Source organism: Amblyomma maculatum, chromosome 3 (genome assembly GCF_055883805.1).
Source record: "Amblyomma maculatum isolate TAMU_Amacu chromosome 3, ASM5588380v1, whole genome shotgun sequence".
Classification (NCBI taxonomy): Eukaryota; Metazoa; Arthropoda; class Arachnida; order Ixodida; family Ixodidae; genus Amblyomma; species Amblyomma maculatum.
In genome coordinates this window covers 15,755,369-15,773,917 of record NC_139346.1, presented here as the reverse complement: position 1 = coordinate 15,773,917, position 18,549 = coordinate 15,755,369, and the positions used below count along the sequence as shown (strand labels likewise).

The 18,549-nt window shown below is 48.6% G+C and overlaps 1 protein-coding gene across 1 annotated transcript in view; it reads right to left on the bottom strand.

The window, feature by feature from the left end:
• Positions 1-18,549, bottom strand: part of LOC146194269 (polyamine-transporting ATPase 13A3-like) — an 813,351-nt gene that overhangs the window by 520,859 nt on the left and 273,943 nt on the right. The window contains exons 13-14 of the mRNA XM_084596520.1: positions 10,141-10,298; positions 3,531-3,719 (exon numbers count right to left, since the gene is read on the bottom strand). Coding sequence (XP_084452646.1) covers positions 3,531-3,719; positions 10,141-10,298 — 347 coding nt within the window. The remainder of the gene's footprint in view (positions 1-3,530; positions 3,720-10,140; positions 10,299-18,549) is intronic.

The window sequence follows — 18,549 nt, the reverse complement described above, 5'->3', positions numbered from 1 at the left end:
TAGCACCGGTTGTCTTCGTGCAGCCCCGGGATCCCCCCATTTTCCATGGACTGCCCACTGAAGATCCGGAAGGCTGGATGGACCTTTCGAACGCGTGGCAGAATTCAACGGCTGGACCGACGAAGCGAAGGTAAAGGCGGAGTTATACTCCGACGTTTTCGGCGCGCAGGCAAGCGCCGGTCGAAGTCGGATACGTCATGTCGGCGACGCCGCACCAGGCACGAAACCGGTTCCCTACAGTGAAACCGGTTCCACCTCGGAGAGACGCCTGCAGCTGGACAGGCGCATGCGCAGAAGGCTAGAAGCAACGAGGGGAGAGGGTGCACGTGCGGCCTTTCCCGAGCAACGCTCTCTCAATACCCCGGTGCGACCCGCGCAAAAAGCGTCCGGATGCCCGTTGGACCACGCCGGGAGCCGCCGAACGCGCCGGCGTCGAGCGCCGCCCGAGTGTAGCAGGTCGCGTTTTGGCCAACGTGACGTCGGAGTATTCAGTTCAGTTCAGTCGTTCAGTCGCGTCCGACTCTTCGTGACCCTATGTACCATGTCGGAGTATAAAACCGCCTTAAGGCAAGTCTATTTTGCTCTTCAAGGATCTGCCCGTATATGGTTCAAAAATCACGAGGCAGCTTGGAAGGATTGGGAGATTGTCAAGAAAGAGTTTTTGATTGCCTTTGGAAGTGTCGTTCTGAAGGGAAGAACCAAGGCCGTTCTTCAGTCAAGACCAACTCTCTGACTAGCCTTTCCAGGCGTACGTTGTGTAGATGAAGCGCCTCTTTCGCCGCACCAACCCTAACATGACCGAAGGTGATAGAGTGAAATTTTTAATGCGAGGCCTTAACGAGTCGCTTTTTGCAGGACTTGTCCGGAATCCGCTGAAAATTGTGAACGAATTTGAAACTGAAGCGTTGACCATCGAGAGGACGAAGGACAGCTGAATGCGCCACTACTATCGGCCGCTCCAGCCGGTCTACGCAAGCCCCTGCAGCAGCGCATCTTCGAGCAGAGAGAGCTTTCGAGACCTCATCCGGGAGATCGTGCGAGAACTCCGCCGGTGCCTGCCATCATCCCAACAACCCCAGCTGGCGACACTCGAGGACGTCGTCCATCCAGAAGCCAAGCATGCACTGCGTGTTCCTCACGTGAGGGCTCCGATTGCTCCAGTGCAAGAAGCAGCAGCCATGAACTATGCTGCTGCATTACGTCGTCCTGCACCCCGACGGGACCTTCATAGTCCTCATTGCTACCGTACTCTTCCCGAAAGCCGCCCCCTGGCCCCGCCGGTCAAGCCTACCAACGACCTGCAAGCCTCAGGAAATGCGACGCCTGCAGGACGTCTAATAATCGACCACTATGCTTCCACTGTGGAGAGGTCGGCCACATCATACGCCATTGCCCGTACCGCCGTTGAAACTAAACAGAGCAATCTTTGGAGGTGGGGTTGCTGAATGGCAAAAGGACAAAGATCATCCGACGCCGGCAACCGTCAACAACGGCGCAGCCATTTCACCACCGCTCCACACGACGATATTGACGACAAGACCAGAGTGCAAGCCGACACCGCCTCCCAGTCAAGTAACAACGGCATGCCCCGGCCGTGACCTGAAGAAACGAAGCAGCCGAGATCGGATACCAAGGCACATGTGCAATGCGAGGACGCGAACAAGCGACCTCGAAGTTACTTTCGATGGTCGCAGAGTCACTGCCCTAGAAGACACCAGAGCTGACTATTCAGTCATCAATGAACCGTTAGCCTCCCAGCTCAGGATGGCTTGGGATGGCCCGCTGATACGCACCGAAGGTGGTTACCTCATTACTACATCGGGATGATGCAATGCAAGAGTAACCATAAATGGGCGTACTTACCCCTCCATCTTTGTGGTCCTGCAGCCGTGTTCTCGCGACGTGATTTCAGGCATGGACTTTCTAAATGAACATAGGCCTATCATCTACCTATGATCCAAGCTGGCTCATCAAGATCTCTGCAGGCAAAGCCATACCTGCTACGACGACTTTGACGCAGCACGTCGCTCTAAAGATCCTCGACGGAGAATTGACCATGCCGCCCCGATCAAGCGTCATAGTCTGCGTAGGTAGCGCAGACATCGAAACTGCTGATGGCATCGACGAAGGAAATATCCAATTGCTCTTGGAACGAGGTATCGGCATCGCAAGAGGCATCGAGAAATTCCGCAGAGTACAAGCTAAGGTGCTGGTAACAAACTCCACCGAAGAATACCGGCATTTCAACAAGGGCCCGATGATCGCTTTTCTAGATGAATTAACCGACCTTCAAGATGCATCCGCCCTCCACGACTAACCGCTGGAAGATGCACCTGACCAATTTCATAAGCCCACATTTGACATCAACCCTGCATTATCCGCAGCAGCAAAGACCAGATTAGCAGCCTTCTTCGAAGCTGAGTGCTGCTCGTCATCATCGAAGGTACGACAAACACCACTGGCAAAGCACTGCATTATAACGGACGAACACGCCCGACCTCTACGCCAAAGCCCTACCGCGTATCGCTGCGAGAACACCAAGCCATCCGCGAGCACGTCGATGAAATGCTTCGTGACGACGCTACCCAGCAACTCCACCAGATGTCAGATGGTGGTGACAAGGTCGATGACGCAAATGAAGATTCTTGGAGTGCACTGAAGAAACTTTATTGTGCTGTCTTGCGCCCGCGAAATAAATAAGAAACTCGGCGGTGACGATAGCAACAAACGTGCTCGTAGAGGCGGCTCAGAACCATCTAGATAACATAGCAAACTGTCACTAACACATCCCGGAACATTGTAGAAACATAGGCGAGTGGCCGGAATCTTTAAGACAGATCTCGGTGCATCTTGCGCGACAAAGAAACTGTTGACGGTGCGTATCGCGACATCGAGGTAACAAACAAAGAATACAGAATTGATATGCTTGCTAGAATCACAGCGATAAGGCCGCATGCCGGTGGCTGCTAAGAAAAACACCAGACACAGTTCTGAAGGGTTTGCCGCAATATAAACCTGTAGGCAACTGCAGGGAAAAAAAAAACTATTATTACGGTTAGTTTGCGGCTGATATTCTATTTTGCAATAATCTTCATAGTTCTCGTATTCCTGGCCGCATAGCCAACGCACAAAAAAGCTTGTGAACTGCTCTGGGTACTTGCTTTAAAAGTCCTGGCTCAAACCTTCAGCATCCTGTATGAGACTTGTGAAAGTGACCAGAGCTGTGGCGTTCCCTGCTCCTGCATCTGTCGCCGGCAGTTGCATGGTGTGTCTAATGCGTGCGTACTGACCCTCAGGTACTCCATAAAATGGCTCTACCATGTCCAAAGTCGCTGGGGCGTTAACGCAAACAAGGTGAGAGCAGGCGCTTGTTAGTGTTTCATGATGAATACAGCGCGCTAACTGGTTCAAACCGATGTAACGTCAACACAAAAACTCGGAGACGAAGCTTGTACATCTGTCAATTTGCGCTACGTCTTACCCTTACCAGCTCCCTGAAGGCACCACGGCGGCAGCATTTGGCTCCTCACCTTGTCGAAACAGACGACCTCGACGCTTCCAGCAGTATTTATCCGGTGCGGGCTGACGCAGTAGATGGCGGCTCGTCGCAGCCGCTTCTGAGCGTAAACGGTGGCCACAGTCATGGCGGCCGGCAGCGCCGGGGGCACGGCAATAGTAACGATATCCAACGCTCGCAGAACGGTCTCCCGCACGCTCACCTGTCGAGTGGAAATAATCGTGGTTCACATTCAAGGGACAGCTTTAATGGCTCTCCTCAATGCTCGTTTTAAAGTCCACACTGGTATAACTCCCGACAACAGTGGAGGCAAGACCGAATGGCAGCGCAGCAGTTTACAGCAGTTGGGCATATGTACTCTCTTCTTGCTCTGAAGAGAGGTTAGAGTGCTCTCTCTACTCTCTCTCTCTCTCTCTCTCTCTCTCTATATATATATATATATATATATATATATATATATATATATATATATATATAAATATATATATATATATATATATATATATATATATATATATATATATATATATATATATTGCTCACTATACTGTAAACTGCTCCGCTGCAATTCAATCTTGCATCCACTGTGCCTCTACTTTCTAGTCTCTCTGCGTCTCTGTGTTTTCTCCCTAGAGGAGAGAGGGAGGGAAGAGAACGAGGGAGACGAGGAGACAGGAAAAGAAAGGCTAAAGAGAGAACCACTTATTTTCTTTCTCTCTACGAGAGAATGCTCTCTCTTGCTAGAGAGAAAATACAGGGACTCTCTCTTTCTCATAACTGACCATCATTATCTATCACTAACTATACCTACTGGGCACTTACCAGGACCTCGCCGATATCCCGCGGAAACTTACGGACACATTTCGCGCACATTTTCGGTGGACGCCATTAATGAGCTAATAATTGTTAAAGACCTTAAAAACTCGTGAAAGAGAGAGAAGTGAGCAATGCGCCGGCGATGGGATAATAGTGACCGGTTATCTTCTGCTTTCAAGGATGACACGCTCAGGACGTATGAATATGCAGGGTTGGTGAACCCTGCAGCGCGATTTTGAAGCCATTCGACGAAATATTTCTGAAATGAATCTCGAACGGGTGAGGGATATTTGAGTTTAGGTCTGATGATGGGTTTATATTATAGTAATTTTAAGCGTTTCAGCTCATTGCTAATATGACGTTGAAGGAAACCTAGCTTCTTGCTAGCCGATAAAATGATATTGGTAACAGGCGTGTTCCAGGTCGGTTCATGCATTTCACTATAAGATGCACATGTATTCAAATGAATGCGCCTTTTCTATTAGTGCGTCGCCAGCTATGAAGGCAGAGAGCAACCATCGTGAAATCCGAATGAATATCATGAACTCGAGGATTTTAGGTCAATAATTATTAACCACAGAAAACACCAACCTCGAAAAGTGTTAAGTCAGTTTGAAGAACATGTTGATCAGATGTATATAGAATAGTGACTGCACGATGAATAACACAGTCCTCAGCAGTCGAGTAAAGGAAGGTGACCTTGGACGGACCTTTCCGGGACACTTGATGTTGCGATCACGGGGCTACACATTTCAGTGTGAATGACCACAGACCGAGTACAATTAGAAAGAATTCTAGCCATCCTAATATTTTAGGGTCTATATTTAGGAGGGACATATTCAATAGTAAGCGCCGGTGATACGATGTCAACTCCTTCAGGTTAATCCAAAAAATAAATCTTCAGTGTGAAGGTTTCAATGCACGTCTTGAAGAAAAAGTGCGAGTCCTGTTTAAGAAGTAAACTCTTGTTTGTGCTAGTTGGTACATGTTGATTCAAAACTATTACGGCTCGACGGACGAGGACAAAGAAGGCACAGAAACGACAGGACTGGCGCTAGTCCTGTCGTTTCTTCGCTTTCTTTGTCCTCGTCCGTCGTGCCGTATTATCTTTGAATCAAGTGTTTTGGAAAGACGGGTTTTTGAACGCCGTGTTGTGAATTTTGAAAACGTTGTTTGCATCTAAGGAGCTCACGGTCTGCGAGTATATGTTGTTGCTGCAGTGGTTATTTTATTATATAAAAAAAGGAAGGAAAAGATATTTGCCAGCCCCAGTATGTGTTTCATGATTTGGCACGGTACGCTGGTTAGTGAAATAGGACTGTAGCAACGCGTGTGGCAGCACCGGTCACGTGTCCAAGAAGAGGCAGCGCCGGCACAAGAGAAGGGGAACGCTCTGGACAGTCGCCTCGGCTGAGGATTGCCTCTGCCGCTCTTCCCGCTACTCCATAATAAACCACGACGCTGTCGCCCCTGACCGCAGACCTCCACAAGACGACGTGAAAAGGTACCTGATTTGGAGGCAGGAGTGACATTTCCACTTGTCCTACCAAGGTGAATTCCATTAACAACTAAACGCAGTAAACGCACTCTTCGCTTTCTTTTGGTCCTAGTAGACCCACGTAGTGCAGCGGAGGGATTCTGAAAACCAGCGTGACAGCGTGCTCTCAGTCCCAGCTGCGAATGCAGCATTCTTCATTCGGGCAATATGCGGAAATGACTGTGAATATTAAAGAACAGCAAGAGGCTGAATTTGGTCGTGCAATCGAGATGGCATGAACAATTTTCACACATTGCCGCGCAAAACTGTTCAGTCTATGTTTGAATACACGCGAAGCCTCTAATGTGGGAAAGCGTGCTTAATGAGGCCGACTCTTATTATTTAAGTGGTGCTATAGCTAACCATGCTCTCAGTAGAAGTGACGATCGGCGAAAAAAGAACTTGCAAAGAATTTATTTTTCTCAAAGCACAGGAAGACCAGAGCGTCGCATTTTCGGTCTTGTTCCACCCTTTCATGCAGTCGCAGCAAGTAGAACACGATGCAGCGTAAAATACCTCGGTGCCGATGACAGTTTCTATTTTCCGCCTTCCGGCACTAAACCAAGCTCAATTACACGCCTCGTCATCGATCTCGCAACGCCTAGTGTAGATATGTATCAGAAGCGCGAACACAATCAGGAAGAAAATACCGATAGCGCAGAGCCTTAATCTTTATACTTTATTTAATGAAATTGAAACCCGCGCTTTAATGTGCACCAGGTTAACACCTAACATGAGGAATAATGAAGGAATCATGGCAGTCAAGGCACGCAAACGAACTTTGAATCACACGTCATCCACGACATCAAAAGACAAAAACAGGAGTAACGGTGCGAAAACCACCTTTGGCAATTATTTCCATGTCTTATGGAAAAAAAGAATAGAAATGGGTTTAGGGCATGATTTTGCCAAAACATGGGAACCTGAGAAAAACCGTGAAAAAATTATCGGCACGAAGGGTGAGAGCCAGCAATAAACACGGCTAAAATGATAAAGAGCAACATATTATTGGGGCCTCCAATATCCAGATGCCTGTAAAATGCTTCTAAGAAGCCTCTAAAATTAGCATTTCTGGGATGGGAGGAGGACTTGACACTCGAAAGTCGCATGCCCCAGAATTACACATAACTCGCAGACGCATCATCATCCGTACAAAACGTCCGGCAACCATTTCCCCCCTCCTGCTATGACCAATGAAGACTAAGGCAGTGTTTTGAGATTGAGGTTAGATCCCTACGAGAGCTCGGGGGCAGCCGTGCGGAGCCACCATAGTAGTAAAATGCTTAAAGAGTGGAAAGGGCCTGACTTCCTACCATGGCAGTGAGCCAACGAAGCGTCACACCTGAGCGGCCCCACAAAAGGCCTCACTAATGGCAACCGTTCCCTGCGATGAAGTCATACCCAAGTAGAAAGAGTTTCATTCGTAACCGAAAAATCAGATGGCCAACACCAACATTCCGAGACTCTCCGCTCGCTAAGGAGGCGACGTTCCCGCTGCAGGAGAAACCAGACACCTTTCCTATTTTTATGGCGAAAGCCTTAATATGGCGCATACTGTCGTCGACAAATGCTGTCATCACGAGCGGCACACCTGATTGGTCGATAAAAAAGGGACGCCACCAACCGCCAAATTCGAAGCGACCAACCAGAACTGTCATCTTGTCTAGCGTTCCTGTCATCTGCAATCCCACACTTCAACGCGCGCCAAGAACCGGGTCAGGTCCTTGGCGCGCGTTCAAGTGCGGCATTGCGTACTGCGGGGGCGGGAGATGAAGGGCTCTTTTTGGTGGAGATAGTTTTCATTCATTCATTCATTGCGCTCCAAGGAACGCCACGCGACAGGAGCGATGGTATGCCGTCCAAACGCAAACTTGTTGGAGGAAGTGCGACAGATACTGCCAGGCCTTTTCCTTCCTGTAAACTAATTATATTTATATGTAGCACTGCAACGAACTAATTAGAGGCGAACAATGATGGCAAATGATAGGAGAGGACGGGTAGGCTTCCGTCATTCTAACAGACATCTAAAAGACCCTCTGATTTTTTTCAATTACTTCATGGAGACCTGGATCCCTGCCGCTCTATGCGGCCGCACGGCCTGGCAGCCATAATTCGCACGTGCACTCCATGTGCAGGAGGAAAAATTTTTTGACTGCTCGACCTGACGATGTGTTCAGGTATGGCACAGTGTGGTATTGCACACCCAGAAACGGGAAGATATCAGCTGCACGAGAGAAAAGGAGTTCGGGAAGACGCTGCGAAAACGTGCGCAGAGTCGTCTCTACCAGCACAGAACGCACAGGTTGGTTTCAAGGAGGCCCACGTGAACTCCCTGGCCTTAATAGGCAGAATGCCGCTGGCAATGTACAGCATGAAATACGTTCTGCTTGATTTCAAAACTTCCGCCCTCATGTACCGGCAGCTGGGCCTACGATTCGAGTGTTTGTGTTAGCGGCAATAAGGTAGAACAGTTCTCTGAACAGCTGGCGAAGCATGGCTTTATGGGCCATACGTGGATGCCAAGCAGCGGAGATATTAATCATTTTTAGTGGGGACCGAAAATACATCAATGTCCGTCTCTGCCTCACGGAAGCGCTCAAGGCAGCTGGCTGTCTGTGCTTAGAAAGTCGACGGAGAGCTCGAATGTGGTACGTCATGAGAAAGTATTCTTAGCAAAGAGGCGAGTCGGCTGCTCACAAAATACGAAGGCAGGCTGCAAGTAATACGCATTTCCGAGCTTAGCGCCACTTAGGTTTACCTGACGTGCAAGGCTGGGGCTGCGATGCCCAGGTCGGCGATGCCGAGTCCCTGTGTGTTTTCGCGCGGTTCTTAGCACAGTTCGTCAATTATGCAGTATCAACTAGCCGGGCATCTCGAACTTAACGCACTTACGGCTTTTCCGCTTACCCCACCCCACACTAAGTGAAAAAGGAACTTGTCGGAGCGGAGCTTCCTCCGTGGTGATAGGATTGTTACGGCGGTGACATAGGTCTGCACAGAGTACAGGAGAGACTGCATGATATCTACTAGAACCGTGAGCGGGCGCAAGAGCTCTCATAACCCCGCAAGGTAGATTTGCTGTCTTCTTGGGCCATGAACCAATTTTCACCTGACAAACCTCCTCAGTTAAAAAAGAAACCTCGGAGACAGAGTTGAATGTTCAAGGGGGAACATAAGCAGGCTGAGGACTGGATGGTGCACACCCAACATGCAATGGGGCACTTTTCGACATGTTTTAGCTCAGCCCTGTTAGAATATTTCTATATTTGAAGAGGAAACGAAACAACTCTGTAATGAAGAACTCCGTCAAATATTTACGGTGGCAGGGAAAGAGAGGAATTCAGGATCTCACTACAGAAGAGATATTCAACTTTAACCGAGAAAGACACCTTTGTGCAGAAGCAATGAACGATACCTTCAAAGATATCTATACTTAGTCCGCTGTAGAAGTAGGTGGTACGATAGTTAGAGAGGTTAACGGTAAAATATCTAGGCGGGCGAATGATTTGATTAAGAAACGCCAAAGAAAGTCTCCAACCCAACAGACAGGATACGCGGGTATATCAATGGCTGTAATGTCCCAAATAAGCAAGCATACCATGTATAACCGAGCGTGCTCTAAAGAACAGTGGCAGCTTTAAATCAATGAAAAAAAAATTGGGATCAGGCAAGACAATCAAATGTATGGGCTAAGGGACAAGGTGGGCAATGTCATTACTAACATAGACAGCATAGTCAAAGCAGCTGATGAGTGCTATACTGACCTATATGCAAGTAGCCAAAGTAGTAAGGACAGTAATGAAGTTTGCAGCAGTGATGAGCAAACAGAGGTTCCGACAATACCAAAGGACAAGGTTAAGAACGCTTTAGGAGCTTGAAAAGGCGGAAAACAGCTGAGAAGTTTCAGGCACCTACACATATGTTGAATGACGGTGGGGATCTAGGGCTAGAAAAACTGGTCACCCTCACCTACCGCTCCAATCAACCTTGTCCAGTGCGACCTGCATCCACTTGACCTTGCACATTTCCTAATCTCATCCGCCCATCTAACTTTTCACCACCCCCTGCTGAGTTTCCCTTCTTTGAGAATCTAACTTATTCCTATTAGGGACAATAGCTTATATTGACCTTGTCTTGCCATGCCAATTTCTCCTTGATTTCGCCGAGAATCTCAATAACTCTATTTCGCTGCCATGCCCACTCACAGTATTTAACTCATACTGATAAGCATTACAAACGCTTTCTGTATTTACACTCGGTGTGCACTTGCCTGTCTCTGGACGTAGATGTAGAGGGTGTAGACCATGCCCGCGCTGGCCACAACGGTCAGCATTAGCACGAACTGGACGGCGTCTCGGTAGAATCGGAATGGTGTCGGCTGGGCGAAAAGAATGGAACGCACCAGGGCACCCCTGGCCGTCGAGAAACCTGCAGGGCAGACTGAGCTTTGGCAGAGCATTGCTTCGTGAGGATTTGGCGGACGCCAACTGCGTATACCTGCCGGACAGGCACTAAAAAAATAAGCGGTTTTAAAATATGAAACTACGACAATCTAAACCAGAGTTGCCCCACATTCGCAGTATAATGTAATAAAATTGATTGTGATTGAAATTTTAAAACACAAGCAATCCTGGGTTTTGAAAGTTCTTTAATAGTACTTAGTAATTACGCAGTAGCAATTATTCTCATGCACGAATACGTGCTGCCATGTAAGCGTCGCTACACATAAGTTCAGTCTCCGCTTGGCTCGCATATGTCCGATCAGGACAGAGGGCGCGTGTCATTCTAATCGCATTTCGCAGCAGTGGATGCTTAATCAACGGTGAACAAGGATTTTACACATAATTATCTGCTGTTAAACGAGGACATTGGACGAGGAAATAGCTGTAATTTGGTTGGTTTTGGTATTGCTAGGCGTTTTTACAGCGTTTTTTGGTTTGACAGGGTTGCGCAGCAAAACGTAGTCATGATGTCCAGGCATTTGAAGCGCTTATGAAAAAGTAGAAACGGCCATGGCGAAAGTAGAATTGCAGAATACAGGACGTGCGTGCGATTTCAATGCTGAGTTAGCCAAGCGCCAAATAGAGACCAGTCATTCTGTGAATATCGTATTGCATTGGAAAAAGCAGGGGGAGTTAATTCGGTTTGGAGAAAGCGATAACTTACACATCACGAATACTTTCTTCAGCCAAATCAAGGACTGAAAGTTGACATGAAAAAGCTTTAACTGACTTCATATTTTAACAGCGATGCTGCTTAAGCCGCAGGCTGTTCCGTCTATCGTGCGGAGCTGAAGGTGTCGCAGCAATGACGTCACCATGACCAGCCGAGATACGTGACGTAATGTGACGCCATCATAGCGTTACCTCCGGTCATGTTTAATAACTGGAACCGATGTCAGCATGATTTTACGTCCGTTTTTATATGACGTCATTATGACCTTACATGCCGTCATTCCGACGTTACATTCGATCTTGTATAGTAACCCGAACTGACGTCATCATTACGTAATGTCCGCTCATCACCGATGAATCTACCAGGCGATCCGATGCTTACAAAATAAACACAGAAAGGTAGCACGCGTCATAAGGTTGAGGCGCACAACATGGACTACTGAGCGCGTTTGGCCCTTCTAGAATGTGGTCGGACCGTCGGGGATGACCTCATAGTCGAAGGTTTCGATGCGTCGAAGGACTGTATGGTCCGAAGTGCCGCCGCAAGAGATTTTCACTCAGTCCGTGACGGCGTATCGGCGTCCAAACTCACACTTGGTCTCCCGGCTGTACTCTACATTGCATCGTCGCAAGTTGTATTGTCGGGCCTCAGTGTGTTGCTGGTCCTTTATACTCAGCCGGTAAGCCGTCGGGCTTCCTCTGAACAGTGTAGGTAGGCGGTGACGCCGAAGTTCTTCTCGTCGTTTACGTGCGGTAGCACTGCGTCGACCGTCGTCCCAGGCTCCCTACATTACACAAGCTTGAACGGGGTCGCTCTGGTTGTCTCCTGGACGGCCGTGTTATGAGCGAAGATCTCGTACGGCAGGATGGCGTCCCGGGTCTTGTGTTCGGCGTCGATGTACATTCTGCGATCGTTTTGTTGAGGTGCTTTGTAAATCCGTAGTTCTAAGGATGGTGGGCAGTCTTCCTCCGGTGGCTTGTTTGGCTGTAGTGCAAGATGGCCTGCGGGAGCAACGCCGTAAATGAAGTTCCTCTCTCCATGATGAGCACTTCGAGCGCCGTGTCGGAGGAGAATTCGCTCTACAAAAACCCGTTGGGCAGAGCTTTCGCTTCGGCGTAACGGGTCATGTATTCGGTTTCCACGATGATCCATTTGTTCCCCGCTGAGGAAGTCGGGAACGGGCCGAGGAGATACATCCCAATTTGTGGAAATTTCTCATTCACGGGCGGTATTGGTTTCAGTAGACCAGCTGGTCTGATGAGGGCGCCTTGCGTCACTGAGAGTAATGGCACGTTTTCACATAGTGAGCAACGTCACGCAGCTAGCCATGGCCAGTAATATTTCTCTTGTATCCTGTGCAACGTGCACGGAAACCCGACGTTTCTCGCTGTCCGCTCATCGTGCAGCGCCTGCAGAATCGCCTGTCTGAAGTTTTTGAGCACAACAAGGAGCTTTGCGGTTCGGCTTGCTGCAAAGTTATTCACGATGACGTTATTGTTTATGATGAATGACAATAGCTGAAGCCTGAACAGAACATAGCATGAGGAGAAGCAATCTTTCTTTTCCAGGTAATCAGCCTGGTCTTTCAACTCAGGGTCCGAGCGCTAGTGCTGTGCAAACCTGCTGGCGCTTACCAGTCCAAGAAGGCGGCTTCGTCGTCTTCTTTTGGCGGCATGTCAACGGCGGCTCGTGACAAGCAATCTCCATCGGAATGCTTGCGGGCAGCCTTGTAGACGACTGTGATGTCGAATGCTTGAAGACGCAGGCTCCATCGCACAATGTGACCGGTAATATATTTTCAGCTGGCGAGACAGCAGTGCATGGTGATCGCTCAAAAGCCTGATTTGTCGTCCGTACAAAAAGGGACGATATTTTGAGATGGCCCAAATAATGGCAAGGCATTCTTTTTCTTTCGTCGAATAATTGGCTTCAGATTTCGACATGAACGGCTAGCGTACGCGATATGTTTTTCCTTTAAGTCAATTTTCTGAACAAGAACGGCGCCTAGGCCAAAACTACTTGCGTTGATATGAATTTCTGTCTCCGCATTTTCGTCAAAGTACACGAGTACAGGAGGAGACTCTAAGCGGTGATTAGGTTCCTTGAAAGTATCCCAATGCGGCGCTTCCCATTTAAAATGCACGTCAGCCATTGTAATCTTGGAAATCAAACTAGCGCACTTCAAAACAAAGACACAGGAAGAGAACGACAACACAGCGCTTGTCTTTGTTTTGAAGTGCGCTAGTTTGATTTCGAAGATGATTTACCAACTAGCCCGTTCTTCCGCCCTTGCAAGCCACTGTAAGGTGAGTCAACGGTTCGGCGATACGCGAAAACTTCCTGAAAAATCGCCGAGGGTAAGAGTAGAACCCAAGGAGCCTGCGTATAGCGCACACTTTTCTTGTCGATTTTCCGCCGAAAGCCAGGTCTGTGCGAACATCATTCTAGCTAGCGATGTGGCCCAGGAACTGTACTGACTCGTAGGCGAAGTGGCATTTCTAGCCCTGATGTCTTGATTGTTTGAGCACTGTTCGAAGCCTCTCCAGGTGGTATTCAAAGCTTGAGAAGACTACGCCATCATTCAAGTATACTAGACAAATATGGCACTTCATGCTCGACAGAACAGTGTCTTTTACCCTTTTAAACGTCGCTGGTGCGGAGCAGAGGCCGAATGGCATCACCTTGAACTCAAATAGGTTGTCCGGTGTGATGAATGCGGTCTTCTCGCGATCTCTTTCGTCGACCGCAGTTTTCCAATAGCCGCTCTTCAGGTTCATCGATGTGAAGTATTTAGCCTTGCACAAAAGGTCCTGAGTGTCGTCGATGCGGAGGAGGGGTAGACGTCTTTTTCGTTATGTTATTTAGACGCCGGTAATTGACGCAGAAGAGAAGGATGCCGCCTTAATTACCAAAACTGCTGGCGCCGCCCGGGATCTCTTTGATGGCTGGATAATGTCGGCCCGAAGCATTTCTTCTACTTGATCGCGGATGGCCTCGCATTCTCGCGCAGACACACGGTAGGGGTTTTGGCGCAGTTGTCTGGCATGTTCATCCGTGCCGATGCAGTGCTTGTCCAAAGGAGTTTGTCGCACTTTCGAAGCTCACGAAAAGCATTCGATGTAATTTTAAAGAATGGTTCCTATCTGGTATTGCCTGCTTCGGGGTACTGCTGAATTAATATCGAACCTGGGATTGTGGGCTTGGTTAGTTTGGTCATTCGCGGGCTCGTCTGGGAGGGCTAAGACATCGCTGATGTCTGCTAGTTCGTCGAGGAAGGCGACTGTTGTTCCCTCTTTGAGATGCCGGTAATCTTGGAAGGTCGTTACCAGCACCTGAGCCTGTCCATTCCAGAAATAGGCGATGCCGCCTGCGATGCCAAGTCCTTTATCAAGTAACAACTGGGTGTTTCCTTCGACAACCCCTTCTGCGATTTCGACTTCTTTTGCACCAGCAGGGGTGACGACGCTTCATCGGGGTGGAACAGTTTATCCTCCGTCGAAGACTTTGAGAGCGATGTGATGCGCCGAAGTTCTCGTAGAAGGTATGGCTCTGTCCATCGAAATCTTGATTAGGTTTGGGCGAAGATAGATGACTGCCCAATGTTCGTTCAGAATGTCCATACCCAAAATCAGGTAGCGCGAGCATTGCTGTGGGACGACGAAGCTGGTATGGTGAGTACGTCCATTTACTCTAACCCTTGCGGTGCATCGCCCCGAAGGCGTAATAAGGTTGCCACCAGCGTTGCGGAATAGCGGGCCATCCCAAGTGGTCGTCACTTTCATGAGCTGGGTAGCGAACGCTCGGCTCCGGTGTATACTACGGCAGTAACCAAGAGGCTGTCGACAGTGACTTCTAGGTCACTTGTTCGTGTCCTCGTATTGCATGTTGGCTTTTTTGTTCGATCCCGGCTTCGTCGTTTGCTGAGGCCAGGGCCGGGACACACTGTTGTAACTTCGCTAGGTGGCGCTGTCGGCTTGTACTGTTCATGTTGTCGTTGATTATGTCGTCGTACGTAGAGGCTGACATTCTACCGGCATTCTAGTGAAAATTAAGAAGAAATGGGCATGGGCAGGACATCTAGTGCGAAGAGAAGATAACTGATGGTCGCTTAGGGTAATTAACTGGATTCCACGGGAAGGAAAGCGTATCAGTTGGCGGCAGAAAGTTAGGTGGGTGGATGAGGTTAAGAAGTTCGCAGTGGTCAAGTGGATGCAGCTAGCACAGAGCAGGGTTAAGTGGAGAAATATGGCCGAGACCTTCGCCCTGCAGTGGGTATAGTCAGGCTGATGATGATGATGATGACGGAGAGGCGGTGTCACTTTAGAGCCTCAGCACGTAATGTTCGAGGTAGTCTTCATAGGGTCCGTCGTCGTAAAAGCGTGGCGGTCTTCTATCGTAGGCGGAGGATCTTCGGTTTTTCGCTGTTGAGCAACCTCACCTCCAAAGGTTGCTCTTATAGTTTCTCCTGCATGGGCTAGGGGACGATCATTGTACGTACTAGTGCCTCAGAATAAAACGGAGCACATGAAGGAACAAAATTTCGTTTCGCGGTGCGCCCTGAAACCAAGTGTGCACGTGTATAGATCGGGTGCGTACGAGACACCCGGATGTTCAGCATGAAACTCTTGGCGTTCGCGTAATCAGCAGCCCGGGCGAAAGAAATCACTTTTCCCCAGGCTCGTCCTTCGTTTTATTATTGGGGGCACTAGTACCTTCGTCCCAGTGACGCATATCGAGACCTGCATGGCTCTGGTTTGCGTGATAGACGACTTGGCGACGCGTGCTCTCCCCTTCGTAAGACGTCGATTTCCTGTGGTCACTCGCAAGGACGGGGACATGGGACGTCGTTGGCGAAGCCACGCAGACCAATATGCCTTTACGGGCAGTGAGGAAAGATGTGTCCAGCCTGACCACAATGGAAGCAGAGGGGATGGTTGTCAGAAGTCTTTCAGGCGTCGCATTTCTTGGGGCTTGAGGGCCATTCGTAGGCTTGGCCGAAGGAACCAAAGAGCGGCTTTCGGGAAGAGGATGGTAGCGGCGAGGCCTTGGAAGGTAACGTCGGGGCGCAGAATGACGTAATGCCGCAGCGTAAATCATGTCTGTTGCTCCTTGCGTTTGAGCTGTCGGAGCCGTCGCCTGAGCAATGCCCAATACTTCCTGGACTTTTTCGCGGATGACGTCCGTGAGTGACGCAACCTGCGGCTGCGCTTGCTATGGCAGGAGTCAGCTTAGTTATACGCGAACGACTTGACGGATCATCTCAAAGAAGTTATCTGCCCTTATCGGTGTGCTGTCGTAGTGGCTAGCGGACAGCGTTTCAAGAGGCCGGTTGTAGAGTCGCGTCCTCATTTTAATGGTTTTCAATATTCGCTCCTTTCTGGCAGAATTCCACCACAGTCTTTGTCGGCTGGCGAAGACATGCAGATAACTGATCTTTCACACCGCGCATCAACAGTTTCACCTTAGTATCCTCTGTGATGCTAGGATCTGCGCGGCGGCAGACCCCTCATCTCCTCGACATAAGCCAGGAAAGGTTCGTTTGGGAGCTGAATTCTTGAATGGAGGAGAGCCTGAGCTCTTTTTTTTTCGGACGGAACTTACAAGGGTCGTCGAAAACCCTGGTTTGAATGCCTCATAATCATTAAAAAAATATCGTGATTTTCGAACCAAACTCGGGCAGGTCCTTGAAGAGAAAAGTGAATTTGCCTGAGTTCGCCGCGTTGTTTCAGCCATTGAATTCTGCCACATGGTCGAAAAGGTCGATCCAGTATTCCACAATCTTCACTGGGCAACCTTGGAAGATCGAGGGTTGCCGAGGCTGCTCGATGACAACCGGTGCGGTTGACTGGGGATTGCTAAAGTTGACGCCTTCCGGGTCGAACAGCATCAGGCAGAAGACAGTGTTCGGGTTGGATGTCTTGAAATCGGCATCTGGCTCGGTGACCTGCAGGCTGGTCTTCCAGGGCGCAGGAGCGATGAAGACGTATTCACGTGAAAGGGTAGGCAGAATATCAAACAGCAGCACCTCCATCAGATGCACGTAGTGGTGACAATGCCATCGTCAAAAAATGATGCTTGAACTTTACAGGAATCAGTCCTCTATTGGGCTGACTTGCGAATGCAAAAGAACTATACAACTTGGCTGCGGCGATGACAACAATCGGGTTTAGCGGCCTTCTATCTACTAATTCCATCATACCGACGAATGGTGAATTTATATGTGGCGAGGAAACATCTACATAAAGCTGAAAACATAATATTCCTGAAATATGCGCGAGTGGTCGTTATCTACGATACACATCTCGGTGCCTCTTGCGTGACAAAGAAACCTATTAAGCTACGTCTGGCGACAACGAGCAGGCTCAAACAAAGAACATAGAATTGATCGTGCGCCAGAATCAGGCATGAGGCGCAGGCCGCTGGCTGTCAAAAAAAAGGACAAATAGAGATTTGCTACAATACAGTGAAAGCAGCCGGGGAGCTAAATACTAGTTTATTCAGTGGGCGAAGTAATCAATCCTATAGTGAGACTGGCAGCACTGAAGAACCATCAGACGTTCTGCTAGAAACGAAGAATGTAGTTAAGAATGATTTAGAAGCTATGAAAAGAGGGAAAGCAACTGGGAAGAAGAAAGCAACTCCTGAATTGTCTAATGATGGTCGGGGCATCGTGCCAGACAAAATGACCACTCTGTTTACGCAATGCCTGGTGGCATCGACCCTTGCAGAATCTTCGAATAACAGTCACATTATCTGAATTAATAACAAAGGCAAATGACTTAAAAATTGCAAACCGATCAGGTTAGCATCCGTTCATCTCTAATATACTCAAGGCGGCGTTGGGTTTCAATCAACCAAAGGATCAGGCAGGTTCGTGTAAATGATTCTCTACCATGGATACAATTCATACTACGAACCAGGTCTGTCTGTCCCTTAATTCATACAAATTCATACTAGCAATCGTTCTGTCCATTCTTCTGTCGTTCTGTCCATACACCCGTTACTGCCCTTCGACTCCTTGAAAGGTTGAAATAGGTTGAACGATGCTGAAATAGAAAGATACATCGATTGAGCAAACCAGAGTCAAAGAAATGCAGCCCAGTGATACTGAAGCTCCTGGAGTTTTGAGACAAAGCTAGAATTTAAAAAAATTGCCCTAAATTTAACAACACTCATTACTCGACTGGTGAGGATTTTTCAGTGAGAATTCAAGAAATAAAAAAAAATATCTGGCAAGCTGGAAAGGAAAAAAGAAGACTCGGGGCAGAAAGTTTCGCTCGTATCGACAAGTTGCACATCGGCAATGACCTGTACCGCTGTGAAGACGAGACCGAAATTATCTCTTTGTTTAGAGCATATTGCTACGAAGATGACGAAGCGGGCAGTGGCACGGGGCGGAGCGCTCGCGCCAGGCCCGCTGGCCATTAAAGCATATTTCATCATGTCATCACGTCGTTCTGTGTCTGTTGTGTCGCTGTGTTGCATCACTTGTCATGCCACCACG